This window comes from Bos taurus, chromosome 2 (genome assembly GCF_002263795.3).
Source record: "Bos taurus isolate L1 Dominette 01449 registration number 42190680 breed Hereford chromosome 2, ARS-UCD2.0, whole genome shotgun sequence".
NCBI classification, from domain to species: Eukaryota; Metazoa; Chordata; class Mammalia; order Artiodactyla; family Bovidae; genus Bos; species Bos taurus.
Genome location: NC_037329.1, coordinates 84,872,506 through 84,891,382, shown reverse-complemented (window position 1 = coordinate 84,891,382; position 18,877 = coordinate 84,872,506). Strand labels below are relative to the sequence as shown.

Below are 18,877 nucleotides of genomic sequence, written 5' to 3'. Positions count from 1 at the left end.
ACTTTGGCCACCTGATGCGAAGAACTGACTCATTGGAAAAGACCCTGATGCTGGGAAAGATTGAAGGCAGGAGGAGAAGGAGATGACAGAGAGATGGTTGGATGGCATCACTGACTCAATGGATGTGATTTTGAGTAAGCTCTGAGAGTTGGTGATGGATAGGGGAGCCTGGCGTGCTGCAGTCCATGGTGGCGCAAAGAGTCGGACATGACTGAGCGGCTGAACTAAAATGTGCCAGGTCTTAGTTGTGGCATGTGGGATCTTGTTCCCTGACCAGGGATAGAACCCAGTCCCCCTGCATTGGGAGTACGCAATCTTAATTACTGGACCACCAGGGAAGTCCCAGAAAATTGAAATAATATAGGTTTCTGGGTTTTCTCACTGCAGAGTCACCTACAGGTTTCCTTCATACTTCTTAGTCTGCTTCTTTCTGTTTCCAATAACAGCTGCTGTCTGTCTTTATTGTAGAGGATAGGAGTGAAGGCTTTGGAATGGAACAGATAGGGTTTGAATCCTGACTCTGTCATTTTCTCTTTGACCATTAGCAAACCTCAACACTGTTTTAAAAAATTATGTTATTTTTAATTGAATGATAATTGCTTTGCAGTATTATGTTGATTTCTGCCAAACATCAACAAGAGTAAGCCATAGGTATACCCATGCCCCCTCCCTCCTGAACCTCCCTACCACCTTCCCCTCATCCCACACCTCTAGGCTGTTGCAGAGCCCTAGTTTGAGTTACCTGATCTGTACTATGGGGACAGGAATTTCTGCCTCCTGATGTGAGGGGTAAATAATAATGGGTGCAGAGATCCAACCTACATTTTGTCCATCAGGAGCTCCTCTGTTCTTATCTCTACACTGTATTTGGGATATTGTTTTTATGCACTGTTTTTCTAATATGTTTGGGCTGTTCTTAGAAATTTTCAGAGAAGCCTATAAAATCAAACAAGACTTGGTATAATCTATTGCCTCTGACTGGAAAAGGAGGGGTCATTCAGAGTCCCGAGTGTGATTTGCCTAGAAGCAGCCTGTTGAATTTCCTCAGGTGAGGCCCAAAGGACTTGTTTCTGCATTTAAATTATTGTTCTTCTCCAATCAACTTGCAGCCGAGATAAAAATCTGTTTCAAATACTACCACGGCATCAGTGGAGCCCTGCGAGCCACGACCCCTTGCATCACGGTGAAGAACCCAGCTGTGATGGTGAGTGCCCCTCCATGCCCACTTCCTCAAGCCACAGTTCCAGAGGCCTCGGTTTCTATTTTTGCCTCTGCAGCTCTGGCAAGGTTATGGGAAACAATGAAAAAGGAAACACATAACAGCGTGGGCGCCGTTTTGGGAAAGGAAATAACTTACAGGATGGCTTAACTAACTCCATAATACAAATCAGTGGGAAAATATGGCTTGATTAATAATTCTGTATATAGTCAACTCTCTAGGGAACCTTCTCATGAAGGAAATTAGTGAGTGGCCATCATGGAAAGTTTTTTAAACTTTGTTGGGATGGCTGGTTGGTAGGAAATGGTGGCATTGCATCTTATGTGAATTTAGTTTCCATGAACTCAGTGGGTAAAAGAGAGGGGAAAAAAAAGCAATTTAAATAGTGAGTGAGTCTACCTGCCAGTCAGCTTAGCAAGCTTCACCACAAAGAGAGTGTGAGATGGGGATTGTGAATGTGCTATTCCTTTGGAAGGTCTTAGTGCCAAGTCCCTCTTGATGCTGAGTTGAGCTCTAGTGCCTACAGGTACCACACGTATTTTCAGTATGGCTACTCAACAGAAGCCAACCTCTTTACCAGTCCTCAATTAAGGAAGCAGATATCTAGTTTAGCTTTGGAGGAAACTGATTGTGTTGGACTTATGAAGGAGAGTATATCCATTTCCAATATGGTACTTTCTTAAGAATTACTTTTCACAATTTTGTGATTTTTCACTTCACCAACTAACTTTAGAATCTAACAGTTTCACAAAATGCATTCCATTGTACATGGATGGTTGGATTGAGATAGCTGTCCCAGGTGGCACTAGTGGTAAGGAACCCGCCTGGCATTATAGGAGACATAAGAGACATGGATTTGATCCCTGGGTCGGGAAGATCACCTGGGGGAGGAAATGACGACCCATTCCATTATTCTTGCCTAGAGAATCCCACGGACAGAGGAGCTTGGCGGGCTACATACAGTCCATAGGGTCACAAAGAATTGGACATGACTGAAGCGACTGAGCACACGTGGACTTAGATAGTTTGGGGAGATTCTTAGAGTCCAAGATATGAAAATCATTGCAGTTCTTATAAGTCATTAATAAAAATCAGTTCATGAAAATTCAGAAGAAAAATATCAATTCCCATAGTGTAAAATCTTCATAATATTATATACGTGTGTGTACACATTTACAGATGTATGTGTTTTTGGAAATAGGTAAGTGGACAGGTTCACTCCCTCAAATTCAGAAGGTAATTTCTGCAGATGGCATTTTGAAATTGTCTGACCCACCAAAGCCATATCAAGCAATCTTTCCCTTTCATTAATTCATTCAAACAGGCATTCACTGGGTGGCTCCAAGTATCAGGCTTATACTCACCATTAGGAATGAAACGATAAGCAAAAACACAGCTCTCTTGTTTGGTAGGGCTCGAGACACACATCAGTTAAATTGTATTTATTTGAGTGATAATTACTACAAGTGACAGTAAAATGAGGCTATGAGAGCATATACTAGCAAGATTCATCCTGATCAGGAAGATCTTGGAAGGCTTCCCTGAAGAAGGCATGTTTACAGGACAATCTGAAGGATGAATAGAAGTTACTTAGGTGAAGAGGGGGAGGGAAGAACATTTGAGATAGAGGGAACAATATGTGTAAAAATTTCAGTATCTAAGTACTCTGCTCACATTTGAATTATATTTGAGTTTCTATTGAAGTGAACAAAGTATAGAACATTAAAAATAACCCACATTTACTAGATAAGACTTTGAAGGTTCACAGAGAGAATAACAATTGTTGACTAGAAAATCTGTAGTCATGTCACATAGTAATAAGCACTGGCACATGCTATAATTAATATTCTAAAAAAATACACAACTGGAAAAGTGGGGCTGTTTATAATAAAACTTTTGAAAGCTTAACTGTGTGTGAAATTAAATAATAGCTTCCAAACATGACTTTCTGGATTCAGATTTTCTTAGACTTGAGCAATTTCCATGATCAGATATCACTGATGGCAGGGGGAGCTTACAGCCTGGTGAGCATTGATCTCATTTCATTGATTTTGCATTGAGATTATTCTGTCAAAGCCTGTGGACAGTTGGAGATAATTAATTTGGTTCAGACAGATTTTAGACCAGCTTAAAAGCTTCACAGATACAACACTCACAATCATAATAGAACATTTTGGTTCAAAGACTGACTAATGGAATTGATGGTCAATAGATTTCTGACCCGCTTGAGATGTTGGGTCTGTATCCATTATTGAGAGGCTGTGCCAATGGGCATTTCATTGTGGGCTGAGCACTGGGTTTCTAGGACAGCATGATGGTCACCTAGGTATATGACCTGTGTGTAGGTATTGTGATTGACTGACAACATTGATATTCACAAACCCCTTTCAGTATGATTATTCCACAATTAGATGCAAAGAATAGTTGGGCAGTAGAAACCACATTTTAATTCTTGGTGGTGCTAAAACTGGGGGGTTGATTGGCTCTCAGCAAGCATCTGTGGTTTATTATATTGTGTTATACCCATCTGACTCATCATTCCCAGGTTAAATAGACCAACCTAGATAGCATATTGAAAAGCAGAGACATTCCTTTGCCAACAAAGGTCCATCTAGTCAAGTCAAATAGAGCAAAGACAGCACCAAACTGGCCAGACAACATCACTGTCTGCTTTTTCCTGCCTTCACCGTCCCCACACTGCTGGACTACAAAGTGGTGAATAACAAGGTAGTACGGACTACGACTGAGACAGAACAGCAACACGTGTCCCTCCTGTGCCAGGCATCTCACAAATCATGGCCTTCCCTCAAGTGGACCACACTGCCCAGGGAGATGTGCCCCCTCTGAAAACATGATATCTTTTCATGCCAAGTGAGATCAATGGGACTCTGAAAAGATTCATAGTCTCATCATTCAAAGCCTACTCAAAATGTTGTAAGATGTTATTGAAACTAAGGAATATGCCCTCAAATTCTCCTTTTAAATATGTTCCCTGTATGGTAAAAGGCTAATATGAAATAATTCTCACATAATTCATAGGCAAACAGTGTCATTTATCAGGACTCTGGTGAATGCTCATATGAGCTAATACTCAGAGAATTCAACTTTATCATTCATGACAATAAAGCCAGGAAAGACCAAAGCTGACCACCAGGTATAGTGACATCAGTAATAATAAACACATCTGAACTCTGTTTAGAGAGAGGATTTTAAATAAACTCCCTTCATAGATTTAATCCAGGAAAGCTCATAAGCAACACTGTTAATTCTATTGAAACAATGCATGGTAGTGAGTGATGGTCGCTTTTATCTGTTCCTGAAGTCAAGGATTTCCTGTTCCAAGCGACACACATCACTGTACTCTGATGAATGAAAATGACGTCAAAGTACACATGACAGAGAAGACACAATTTTTAAAAAAAAATCTTGATTCATTGCAAAAGGATATGTGATAAAGGAGACCATGTGATTAGGATAGCAGCTCATTTCCTTCCCTGTAGAGTTTCTCAGTTACTTCTTTCAAGACTATTTGCAATTGGATGAAACGAAGGAAAGATGTCTGGATGGTACTCTAGTCTATTACAAATGACATGTGAAGCAATCAGGAAGTAGTTAAGTGTCATACAGGATAGTCTTGACTAAGGTACAGAAAGTAGTCATGAGGGACTTCCCAGGTGGTCCAGGGTTTGAGAATCTGCCTTCCAATGGAGAGGATGCAGGTTCAATCCCTGGTTGGGGAACTAAGATCCCACGAGTCACAACTACTGAGCCCATGAGCTCTAGAGCCTATGCTCCCCAATAGGAGAAGCCTGTGGCCACAAGGAAGACCCACCACAGCCCCCCCAAAAAAGGGAAAGAAAGTCAGAGGTGAAACTAACTGGCTAGAATTACCTAGCAGAGTGGAGAGTTTTTAATTATATTTGAAGCTTCCCTGGTGGCTCAGATGGTAAAGAATCTACCTGCAGTGCAGGAGACCTGGGTTTGATCCCTGGGTAGGGAAGATCCCTTGGAGAAGGAAATGGCAACCCACTCCAGTATTCTTGCTTGGGATATCCCATGGACAGAGGAGCCTGGCGGACTACAGTCTATGGGATCACAAGGAGTTGGACAAGACTGAGTGACTAAGTACATAAAGCACAAAGAAAGTAGAAATCTATTTTTCATTATTTGAATGGAACTTAGTTTCAAGTTCCTCAACTTTGCTTAGATTAGTGAAAGTTTTATTTCTTGGTAATGTATGATTTTTAAAGGAGGTGGGGAGTGCCACAAACATAAGATGGAAGGGTTTAATTTAATCTTCAGAAATAAAATGTGGTTTCTATTTCTTAACTATTCAAAATATATTCTGCCTTCAGTTCTGTTTCTTACAGTATTGCAGACTTCTATTTTAAAGAACCACAAAAACTTTTTTTCCTAAAAATTTTTTCCTTTTTTTTTTAAACCACAAGTTGAGCACTAATTATATGAATTGAGAGAAAGACTTAAATCTGCTCCATGATCTATAAATGAGTGAGATGTAACTTACTCAGAAGCTTTTAGGAAAAGCTTTACACTGCGATAATAATACAATAGGATTGCAAGTTCTTATTGTTGCTAATTGTAATGGCATGTGTCATATGCCAGTAGCATAATAAAATAGCCTATGAGGGCGATGGGACATCCACATGGTCACTCAGAAATATTTAGCAGGAGGAGATAATTCTACCTATACATGAATGAATTTGATATAAATCACCTGTTTAGTTTAGTCTAGGTTTTCCTCATTGGAAGAAATTTGATGTTTGATTTTTAACTTAAGGGCATGTTTTAATACTATAATAGCAATATAAGTACATTTACTACATATCAACTATATTCTTATCAAAGAAATAAAAAGACATAAAGTAGGTTGATTCCTATTCCAGGGAATTTAAAAGTTCATGTTGGTTACATTTTGGGTAAAGATTAAATTTAGGTATGATCTCTTCTTTCATCTTTTGAGAATTTGCTTTTGTGTGTCCATTCCAAGTTTTGTAGCAAATGAAGTCATGTACTACAATACATGTTTGATACAAAAATAATCATATTTGCAAACATATGTGGTTCCCTAGGAAGGTATTATATTCCACTGAAACTTCAGATATGTGTTTTTTTCTCTGCAGATGGGGGCAGAAGGCATGGAAGGAGGGGCTTCAGGAAATCAGCATTCTCGGAAGCTTGTTAGCTTTACTTTGTCAGGTAAGGATATCTTTAAACACTATGTCCAGTGTGAAAGTGTGCAATTCAAACTTAGAAACAGTTGTTTCTTTCTGTAGACTCTTAAATATGATATGCAAAGTATTTTTGTAATATTTCTGGAAATTCAAGCATATTTCTTACCAAGGTAAAATTAAATTATTGGTATATACTCAGAAATTATTTCTTCTAGGAAGTTTTCTGGTGATAAAAAGACTGTTACTTAAGAAAAACTGTAATGCAATATGTGCTAATCCCACTGTAGAGCTTTGATAAAACAATTTGTGTTTACCTCATTTAGAGAAAGGAAAAAATTAGAGACAAGGGATAAAAAAAACCCAAGAGATACTCCTATTTCTATGGAGAAATACATATAAATATTGGAAAATGGAGAAGACAATATTTTGTTGTTTATTTTCTGGTTAGTAAAATATTCTGATTGTTGTATATTTATCATGCAACTAAAGCACTGCTTTTCAGCTTGTGAGTTGGAATTCATTTGTGGTTTATAAGATTAATTCAGTTGAAACTAGCAATTAAAAAAAGAATAGAAAAAATTAGAGTTTAAACACCAAAGGGAAATGTATTTCATAGGACACCAGTTTCTACAAACTGAAAATCTTCACACATAAAATATACACGCATGTATATGTGTAAAATGAGTTTCAGTATAATGGATTTCATGCAGGTGTCACTGTCAAAAGATGTTTGAAAGCCAGTGATTTAAAAAAAAAATTGATTGGCAGTTTTAAAAGGCCAAGAATCCCCTTCACGGATCACAGCCTTGTGGCAAAAGGGCTTGTGAAATGAAGCTATGAGCCATGCTGTGCAGGGCCACCAAAGATGTATGGGTCATAGTGAAGAGCTTTGACAAAATGTGGTCCACTGGAAGGGGAAACTGCAACTTACTCCAGTATTCTTGCCGTGAGAACTCCATGGACTGAATGAAAAGACAAAAAGATACAACACTGGAAGATGAGTCCCCCTGCCCCCAGGTTGGAAGATGTCCAATATGCTACTGGAGAAGAGCGGATGGCAAGTACTAAGAGCTCAATAAAGAATGAAGTGGCTGGGGACAAAGCAGAAATGGTGCTCAGTTGGGGATATGTCTGGTAGTGAAAGTAAAGTCTGATGCTGTAAAGAACAATATTGCACAGGAAGCTGGAATGTTAGATCCATGAATCCAGGTAAATCGGGCATAGTCAGGCAAGAGATGGCAAGAGTGAACATCAACATCTTAGGAATCAGTGAACTAAAGTGGATGGGAACAGGCAAATTTAATTCAGATGACCATTATATCTACTACTGTGGGCAAGAATCCCTTAGAAGAAATGGAGTAACCCTTATGGTCAACAAAAGAGTTCAAAATGCAGTACTTGGGTGCAACTGCAAGAACAACAGCATGATCTCAGTTCGTTTCCAAGTCAAAATATTCAACATCACAGTAATTCAAGTCTGTACACCAACCACTAATGCCAAAAAAGTTGAAGTTGACCAGTTCTATGAAGATCTACAAGAACTTCTAGAACTAACACCCAAGAAAGATGCCCTTTTCATCATAGGGGATTGGAATGCAAAAGTTATGAGATATCTGGAAAACAGGCAAGTTTGGGCTTGGAGTACAAAATGAACCAGGGCAAAGGCTAACAGAGTTTTGTCAATAAAACATGCTGATCATAACAAACACCCTTTTCCAATCACCCAGGAGACAACTCTATACATGGATATCACCAGATGGTCAATACCAAAATGAGATATTTATGTTCTTTGCAGCTGAAGTTGGAGAAGCTCTATGCAGTCAGCAAAAACAAGACCTGGAGCTGACTATGCCTCTGATCTTAAGCTCCTTATTGCAAAATTCAGGCTTAAATTGCAGAAAGTAGGGAAAACCACTAGGCTACTCAGGTATAACCTAGATCAAATCCCTTATTATACAGTGGAGGTGACAAACAGATTCAAGGGATTAGATTCAGTAAATAAAGTGCCCAGAAAACCACGGATGCATGTGTGTGACATTGTACGGGTGGCAGTGACCAAAACCATCTCGAAGAAAAAGAAATGCAATAAGACAAAGTGGTTGTCTAAGCAGACTTTACAAATAGCTGAGGAAAGAAGAAGAACAAAAGGCAAGGGAGAAAGGTAAAAATACACCCAACTGAATGCAGAGATCCAGAGAATATCAAGGAGAGACATGAAGGCCTTCTTAAATGAACAATGCAAATAAATAAAGGAAAACAGCAGAATGGAAAGGACTAGTGATCTCTTCAAGAAGATTGAAGTACCAAGGGGACATTTCATGCAAAGATGGGCGCAATAAAGGACAGAAACAGCAAGCACCTAACAGAGGCGGAAGAGATGAAGAAGAGGTTACAAGAATACACAAATGAACTCTACAAGAAAGATCCTAATGACCCAGATAACCATGATAGTGTGGGCACTCACCTAAAGCTGGACGTCCTGGAGTGTGAAGTCAAATGGGCCTTAGGAAACATTACTGCAAACAAAGCTATTGGAGATGATGGAATTCCAGTTGAGCTATTTCAAATCCTAAAAGATGATGTTGTTAAAATCCTGCACTCAGTATTGAACAAATTTGGAAAATTCAGCAGTGGCCACAGGACTGGAAAAGTTTTCATTCCAGTCCCAAAGAAGGGCATGCCAAAGAATGTATGAAGTAGCATACAGTTGCACTCATTTCACATGCTAGCAAGGTTCTGCTCAAAATCCTTCAAGCTAGGCTTCAGCAATGCATGAACCAGATGTACAACCTGGGTTTCAAAAAGACAGAGGAACCAGAGTTCAACTTGCCAACATTCATTGGATCATGGAGAAAGCAAGGGAGTTCTAGAAAAACATCTATTTCTGCTTCACTGACTATGCTAAAGCCTTTGACTATGTGGATCACAAGAAACTGTGGAAAATTCTTAAAAAGATGGGAATACCAGACCACCTTACCCATCTCCTAGGAAACCTGTATGCAGGTAAAGAAGTAACAGTTAAAACCGGACATAGAAAAATGGACTGGTTCAAAATCAGGGAAGGAGTATGACACGGCTATATATTGTCACCCTGCTTATTTAACTTATATTCAGAGTACATAATTCAAAATACCGAGCTGGATGACTCACAAGCTGGAACTCAGATTTCTGGGAGAAATATGAACATCCTCAAATATGCAGATAACACCATTCTTATGGCAGGACGTGAAGAAAAACTGAAGAACCTTTTGATGAAAGAGGGTAAAAGAGGAGAGAGGAAAAAGCTGGGTTGAAACTCAGCACTCAAAAAACTACGATCATGGCATCTAGTCCCATCAGTTCATTTCAGTCGCTCAGTTGTGTCCGACTCTTTGCGGCCCCATGAACTGCTGCATGCCAGGCCTCCCATCACCAACTCCTGAAGTTTACTCAAACTCATGTCCACCGAGGCAGTGATGCCATCTCCAACTGTCTCATCCTTTGTCATCCCCTTCTCTTCCTGCCTTCAGTCTTTCCCAGCATCAGGGTCTTTTCAAATGAGTAAGTTCTTCACATCAGTTGCCAAAATATTGGAGTTTCAGCTTCAGCATCAGTCCTTCCAATGAATATTCAGGACTGATTTCCTTTAGGATGGACTGGTTAGATCTCCTTGCAGTCCAAGGGACTCTCAAGAGTCTTCTCCAACACCATAGTTCACAAGCATCAATTCTTCGGCTCTCAGCTTTCTTCACAGTCCAACTCTCACATCCATACATGACTACTGGAAAAACCATAGCTTTGACTAGATGGACCTTTGTTGGCAAAGCAATGTCTCTGCTTTCTAATATGCTGTGTAGATTGGCCTTAACTTTTCTTCCAAGGAGCAAGCATCTTTTAATTTCTTGGCTGCAGTCATCATTGGCAGTGATTTTGGAGCCCAAAAAAATAAAGTCTGCCACTGTTTCCACTGTTTCCCCATCTATTTGCCATCAAGTGATGGGACCGGGTGCCATGATCTTAGTTTTCTGAATGCTGAGCTTTAAGTCAACTTTTTCACTGTCCTCTTTTACTTTCATCAAGAGGCTCTTTAGTTCTTCTTCACTTTCTGCCAGAAGGGTGGTGTCATCTGCATATCTGAGGTTATTGATATTTCTCCTGGCAATGCTTGATTCCAGCATTTCTCAGGATGTACTCTGCATATAAGTTAAATAAGCAGAATGACAATAAATAGCCTTGACATCCTCCTTTCCCGATTTGAAAACAGTCTGTTGTTCCGTGTCTGGTTCTAACTGTTGCTTCTTGACCTGCATACAGATTTCTCAGGAGACAGATCAGGTGGTCTGGCATTCCCATCTCTTGAAGAATTTTCCACAGTTTGTTGTGATCCACACAGTCAAAGGCTTTGGCATACTCAATAAAGCAGAAATAGATGTTTTTCTGCAGCTTCCTTGCTTTTTCAATGATCCAGTGGATGTTGGCGATTTGATATCTGGTTCCTCTGCCTTTTCTAATTCCATCTTGAACATCTGGAAGTTCACCGTTTATGTACTGTTGAAGCCCACCTTGAAGAACTTTGAGCGTGACTTTGCTAGCATGTGAGATAAGTGCAATTGTATGGTAGTTTGAGCATTCTTTATCATTGACTTTCTTTGGGATTGGAATGAAACCTGACCTTTTCCAGTCCTGTGGCCGCTGCTGTGTTTTCCAAATTTGCTGACATATTGAGTGCAGCACTTTAACAGCATCATCATTTAGGATTTGAAATAACTCAACTGAAATTCCATCACCTCCACTAGCTTTATTCGTAGTGATGCTTCCTAAAGCCCAGTTGACTTTGCATTCCAGGGTGTCTGGCTGTAGGTGAGTGATCACACCATCGTGATTATCTGGGTCGTGAAGACAGTCCTATCCCTAGTCCCATCACTTCATGTCAAATAGATGGGGGTAAAGTGGAAGCAGTGATGGATTTTATTGTCTTGATCACCAAAATGACTGTAGACTGTGACTGTAGCCATTAAATTAAAAGATGCTTGCTCCTTGGAAGGAAAGTTATAACTGACATACTAAAAAGCAGGGATGTCAATTTGCTGACAAAAGTCTGTATAGTTAAAGCTATGGTTTTTCCTGTCATCATGTGAAAGTTGGACCATAAAGAGGACTGAGCACCAAAAAATTAATGCTTTTGAATTGTGTTGGTAGAGAAGACTCCTGAGTTTCCTCTGGACTGCAAAATCAAACCAGTCAATCCTAAAGGAGATCAACATTTAGTATTCATTGGAAGGACTGTTGCTGAAGCTGAAGCTCCAATGCTTTGGCCACCTGATGCTGACAGCTGAAAAGACCTTGATGCTGGAAAGACTGAATGCAAAAGGAGAATTGTGTGGCAGAGGATGAGATGGTTATATAGCATCACTGATTCAGTGGGCATGAATTTGAGCAAACTCCAGAAGATAGTGGAGGACAGGGGAGCCTGGCGTGCTGCAGTGCATGGGTTTGCAAAGAGTAGGACACAACTTAGCAACTGCAACAACAACAAAGCTGAAGCGTACTCTCAGTTCAGTTCAGTCGCTTAGTCATGTCCAACTCTTTGTGACCCCATGGATTGCAGCACACCAGGCTTCCCTGTCCATCACCAGCTCCTGGAGCTTACCCAAACTCATGTCCATCGAGTTGGTGATGCCATCCAACCATCTCATCCTCTGGCATCCCCTTCTCCTCCAGCCTTCAATCTTTCTCAGCATCAGGGTCTTTTCAAATGAGTTAGTTCTTCAGGTAGCCAAAGTATTGGAGTTTCAGTTTCAGCATCATTCCTTCCAATGAATAGTCAGGACTGATTTCCTTTAGGATGGACTGGTTTGATCTTGCAGTACAAGGGACTCTCAAGCGTTTTCTCCAACACCACAGTTCAAAAGCATCAATTCTTCGGCATGCAGCAGCAGCAGCAGCTTTCTTTATAGTCCAACTCTCACATCCATACATGACTACTGATTGATTACTCTAAGGAAATCAATATTTGAAACAGACTTTTGAAACAGACAACTGTACTGCAGCACATGTAAGATAAATTCTAATAGATGTCTGTCACCATGTCTGTTTTCATTTTTTTCCCATTGGTGTAGTACTTCTGAAATTTAAATTATCAGTAGATTCACTTTTTGTTCACTGCAGAAAATGTTATTCACGAAAATTGACATTTTTAATAGTGAAAGTTAGGAGGCTGATCTTGAAAACACGCATCCATGGATGCATGATTATCATGTATGATGGTAGCTCATGTGTTAGCTCATTTCTGGCCCAAGGCCATTGTAGTATCCATTTCTGATCTAGCATGTTCCTTTTCCTCCCCATATGAAGTTACTTACCATGACTACCTTTTTAGTTTGGTTCTCTGGCAAATCTCAGAGGCTATAAATAGTTCAAATTTGACCAGTAGATATATTTTCACTGGAACCCTCAGGGTTTTAAAAATCTAAGTATACCACAGCCTGTGATAAACTCCTCAACCCCTTATCTTTCTTTTGAATATATTTTAGTTGGCTACCTGTGCTTAAGGGTTCTAGGGGAGGGGTGCAGGTGGGTTGCAGGAACAAAAATGAATCCTTCTTTTACAGATAAGGAACAGCTTCCCAAACCTCCATGGCCCAGAAAACTTAGTATACCCATACTACAGTTTTCTTATTTTAGAATAATTGCTCTAAGCTTTCAAGTGACCAATATTTTTGTGAACATGACACACACATATTGATTTTGACCGCAGAGGGGATGTTAATTAACCCACCATTCGAGAATGACCAGATGAGAACTAAAAATCCCAAGACATTTTCCTGAAAAGCAGAAATAAGCTTTGGGGCATAACCAGATGCTTTTTCTTTATATACAACTTTTTCCAATATCCACCGCAGTACACATAGAGGCTGGCTATCTAAAATCTGTTTTATTTCCTACCATGTGATCAAGTATTTGCAGATGATATACAGAAATGTCTAAAAAGTATAGAAGATGAAAGCCAATTTCTGATGGTAATTCTAAATAATTCATCTGGTGTAGCATATTGACAGTGGATGACTGTCTATGGAGAGCATTTAAGCTCTGTAGAATATCTTTCTGCAAATATTCTGCTCTTGATTATCTGTGAATAAATAGGGACACAAATAATTGAACTCTACAGATAAAGCAAAAACTGTTTTTTGATGAAAGTCTTAAAGCTCTTCTCCAAGTAAGAAGTGAAAGATATTTAACCTCTCATACCTTTGTGACTGAGTCCTTCTTTAATCTATGAGGTGTTATGCATATTTATGAGCCATAAAATATGTAAAACATAAAAGAGAAAGTCAAGATATGGATAAAGTGAACTGTATAATCAAAGTACAAATAACTGGTAGTTTATTATGTTTATTAATGAAGACTTACTTGTATAGTGTCTCTTGTAGAAAAGGATAACAGTGACATCTTTCATCGCTGTGGCTTAATCTTCTGGTGGATGCTGTTTCTTCAAAGGAGCATTTTGCATGAATAATTTAGCTCTGTCAGACTTCATGACAGCCATTTCTGTACATGTACTTGTTTACTGCAAAGAAATCCCTTCTTGAGAAGTAAAAATCCCTTTAACAGCTAAAGAATATCATTCCTTTGTCTTTGAGTCTGAAGCAAGCCCAACAATAAGGATAAGAAAATATTCAAATTGTATTTTTTCTCAAAATTACCAAATAAAACCAAGTGAAAACATGTAGCATTATTAAATTGACAGTAAAATATAAGCACTGTATTAATAATGATTCCATAGTAGGACTTGCCAGAGATGGGATCCATGAGGCTAATGAGATGACAGCAGCTTCTCTGAAGTGCCTGTCTAGTTCTTTGCTCAATCTTTCCCTTCTCCCGTGGGCTTTTAGATCAAAGATCTTACTATCTTCCAAACATAAGGTCCTCTTGGTTGAGTTTTTCAATCTTTTCTGACGTGTTAGACTGCTTCCCTCTGCTGCCAGTTATGAGACATTAAACAGTCCTGGTCTGTTTTCATCACATGTTATCTAGGCCGCAAGTTTTTTTTTTTTGGCCATTGGTGAACTTCTTCCAGGGAGCACTCCTTAGAGAATATGATGCTATGGGCAACCCCAGGCCAAGTCTGTCCTTCTGAGAAAGACTTTGTGTTTCAGGAATGTGGACTTGAGTAGGATGACCCTGGTGATCCTTTAAAAAATGTGAAGTTACTCTACAGGGTCTCTTCCCCAGCTGATTCAGGTCATTCAGAGGTCTTTGAGGGGCTTCCTAGGCGGCTCAGTGGTCAAGAACCCACCTATCAATGCAGTAGACATACCCGGGGGGCTTCCTGGGTAGCTCAAATGGTGAAGAATTTACCTGAAATGCAGGAGATTTGGGTTTGATCCCTGGGCTGGGAAAATCCTCTGGAGGAGGGCATGGCAACCCACTCCAGAATTCTTGCCTGGAGAATCCCATGGACATAGGAATCCAGCAGGCCACAGTCCATAGGATTGCAAAGCATCAGATGCCACTGAAGCAACTTAGCACACCCACACAAGGTCTTTGAGGGTTCAGAGCCTGTCCACAGAATTCTTTTTCTGAATCAGTGGTCAGAACTTCCCTACACTGTTCATAACTGTATAAAGTTACCTGCTGCTGCTGCTAAGTCGCTTCAGTCGTGTCCGACTCTGTGCGACCCCATAGACAACAGCCCACCAGGCTCCCCCATCCCTGGGATTCTCCAGGCAAGAACACTGGAGTGGGTTGCCATTTCCTTCTCCAATGCATGAAAGTGAAAAGTGAAAGTGAAGTCGCTCAGTCGTGTCCGACTCTTGGCGACCCCATGGACTGCAGCCCACCAGGCTCCTCCATCCATGGGATTTTCCAGGCAAGAGTACTGGAGTGGGTTGCCATTTCCTTCTCCAATAAAGTTACCTAGAAACTGTCTATTCTCCAGAAGCTTTGAAGAACACTTAGCTCTCAAGCCAACCTTATCCTAACTGATATTCTCAGAAAGGCATTGGGGATCCTGTGAAGCCAGCTTTATTTCCTGACATTTTTGCATCCTGTAGCTTGACCATTTTAAAAAGTGTTAGTCTCTTCACTAACCAGATGTTAGCCAGAAATTTTAGCAGCTCATATTGTGTGAAGTAACAAGTGGTGAATCTAAGATGAGTTATGGGACTTTTAACAAATATTTAAGTTACTTAACAGACTACTGAAAAAATAAACTCACAGTTATTTAATGTAACAGATAGCAATCAAATTTTAGAAATATTGCTGGTCTCTCTTTTTCATCTAACATTCATTTGTAGAATATATATGGCATTTTACATATGGTACAGCTGAATGTGTGCTCTGAAGTTTCATCCCCAATTAAACTTAAGTCTCTACATTTCATGTATTTATGTAGAAGACTCACTTTTATCTCATGAAAGGACATATTGGTTTTCTTTTTAAATACAGTATTTACTAAGGATTTCTCTTAAGACATTATGTGAAGTGCTGGTTGCCAAGCTACATAGAAAAAGGTGGTGAAGATGCACACATTAGAATCAAAATGGTATTAATTCTAATCAAAATTAGAATCAAGTGTTCTTTGGAAGGAATGATGCTAAAGCTGAAGCTCCAGTACTTTGGCCACCTCATGCGAAGAGTTGACTCATTGGAAAAGACTCTGATGCTGGGAGGGATTGGAGGCAGGAGGAAAAGGGGACAACAGAGGATGAGATGGCTGGATGGCATCACCGACTCGATGGACGTGAGTTTGAGTGAATTCCTGGAGTTGGTGATGGACAAGGAGGCCTGGTGTGCTGCAATTCATGGGGTCGCAAAGAGTCGGACACGACTGAGCGACTGAACTGAACTGAACTGAAGGTGGTGATACAAGTTTGGCTTCATTCTGCAGCCTGTTAGAGGACCCCTTGCTGGAGTTAGTCATAACCTACTTGCCCTCACTTATCTAAGCAATCATAGAGTGATTAATTTTGTTATTGTTTTGCTGAATAGTTTCTGTTTAGAGTTTCCTGTGTAATTATTTAAGAATGAATTGCCATTGATCTACTTGTTCTAATCAGAACATATGAATCTCTTATCTTCTGTCCCTTTCCTCTCCCTCTCTCTTTCCTTCCCTTCTTCCTCCTCTCTTTCTTTCTTTAAAGACCTTAGGGCAGTTGGACTAAAGAAAGGGATGTTCTTCAATCCTGACCCTTATCTTAAGATGTCCATTCAGCCAGGGAAGAAGAGCAGTTTCCCCACCTGTGCCCACCATGGGCAGGAGAGGAGGTCTACTATCATCAGTAACACCACTAATCCAATTTGGCATCGAGAGGTAAGATGATAGTCAGAGACCTCCTGCTTGACAAGAAGTTGGCCAACTCCATCTCTCTCCACTGGTCTCTATATTGTTCAGCTGCTCGTGGGTGTGGGCAATATGGCTGAGGCGTCTGGAAATTCTGTTAGGAAAAGGGTACAAAGAAAATGAGATATTCCCTTCTAACCAGGGATGGGTCTAGGGTTAAGCAAATGAGGGACTTCCCTCAGATGTGTTATTTATAGGGTTCCAAAGACTCAATGATCAAAATTAATATTTCAATGCAATATTTTTTAAAGAAATAAAAATCAAGGCAAATATTAATGATGGACAAAGTATCAACATTTTGTAAGGACAGTAACAGTGCCTTGCAGAGCCATATGGGAGCCTGAGGCAGAAGGAAAAGTCAGTAACATTGATCCCATTTTTATTTAAAATTTTTATATTTTGTTCTAGCACATACTCAATATAAATTAATGGAATTTCTCTCCCTACAGGCTTTGGCAAATGTTTTTTTGATTTCTAGATTTTGGTTAATTACACGAGGCAGTTGAGGAATTGTCATCCTGAGGGAAGGCAGATTGTGTTGATGGTACTTCAGACTTTCTCATAGCTGCAGTATGCTACCAGTCATTGCAGTGTGCCATATTAGTGAAATCAAGCCCAGGGTTTTCCCATTGGAAATATTTTTTTGTCACAGACTGAACAGAGACGTTGATTCTCTTCTAGCGAGCAGAGCATGAGTTCTACCTTCTCTCAGGGAATCAAGACACAGTTCACATACTAGTTTCAATGAGTGTTTCTGAAACTGAAAGTGCAAGTCACTCAGTCATGTCTGACTCTTTGTGACCCCATGGACGATACAGTCCATGGAATTCTCCAGGTCAGAATACTAGAGTGGGTAGCCTTTCCCTTCTCCAGGGGATCTTCCCAACCCAGGGATCAAACCCAGGTCTCCTGCATTGCAGGCGGATTCTTTTACCAGCTGAGCCATAAGGAAAGCCCACAAATCCTGGGGTGGGTAGCCTATCCCTTCTCCAGACCCAGGAATCGAACCGGGGTCTCTTGCATTGCAGGCAGATTCTTTACCAACTGAGCTAAGACAAACGTATATTGGCATGGGAGTTGCACAGTTAATTAAATCACTCCCTAAATGTTTAATGACAATAATATGTTCTAACAATGCTGAACAGTATTTCATTGGAGAGAGAGTTTCAACAGTTCCAAAACCAACTGGAGAAAAACTGTGGCTGTTTGAGGCTTGCCAGCATAGCAAGATGTTTCTCTTGGGCAGTTTTCATGGTTATGTTAGTGGCTAAATATTGTCAATTTTTTTATTCCTGGTTTGAAATACTGTCTCCAAATAGTGAATAACTCTTAAAGGAATACCACTTAATTTAACACATTAGAAGCTTAGATGATTGCATGATGATCACTTAGAAGGCAAAGAGTAGAGATAGTAACGATACTAGCAATAACTTTATTTTTCTAACATTTAATATTTACAGAGTTCTTAGCCATGTTACCAGTGCAGGCATGATAAAGGGTATGTAAGGGATGATATTCTCACCTCTCTTTTTGTGATTAATAAACAAAAGCTTAAAATGTTCATGTAACTAGCTCTTCAGGGGCAGAAGTAGTGCTTAAACTCTGCTGTCTTATTCTAAGCAAGTGCTTTTTCCATTAAGCAGATTGCTAAACTTCATGGCCCTTTGGGGAAATTAAATTGTTATGACTATGTAAACTTAGTGACCCCTGAGTGTAAAGTTGGCTGGCACTAGTCAGACGTCATTGTTGTTGCCTAGATACTACCAGGGACAGAGACAAATGGTTCAGGTTAGATTTCTGGCTCCATCATTCACTTTTTCTGAGATGCTCATCATAAAAAGGAACACTTTATCTTTGTAATATATATGAAAGTGTTTGTAAATGAGTAAAGCAGGTTATTTTTCTTTTATATCCTTATTAATATCATATCCTGTTTTTTCCAATGGCATTCTGAAAACAACAAAGCTTATCTTAACCTCATACTTTTATTTTTCTATCCCAGGAGAAATGTCTCTGTGTGCCTTTTAAATTAAGTAACTTCTATTTGAACATTGTTTTATTTTGCTGTAAACCAGGGAAATCATAATATTCATTAGGTGCTTCTATTTTAACCACTAAGTGAAGGACGAAGATGTGCAACTTCAA

At 39.7% G+C, this 18,877-nt stretch overlaps 1 protein-coding gene across 2 annotated transcripts in view; it reads left to right on the top strand.

The window, feature by feature from the left end:
* The window catches only part of HECW2 (HECT, C2 and WW domain containing E3 ubiquitin protein ligase 2), a 446,473-nt gene that overhangs the window by 288,486 nt on the left and 139,110 nt on the right, over positions 1 to 18,877 (top strand). For both annotated transcript variants that reach the window (XM_024981178.1, XM_024981179.2), the window contains 3 exons: positions 1,110 to 1,204; positions 6,361 to 6,436; positions 16,533 to 16,702. In XM_024981178.1, coding sequence (XP_024836946.1) covers positions 1,110 to 1,204; positions 6,361 to 6,436; positions 16,533 to 16,702 — 341 coding nt within the window. The remainder of the gene's footprint in view (positions 1 to 1,109; positions 1,205 to 6,360; positions 6,437 to 16,532; positions 16,703 to 18,877) is intronic.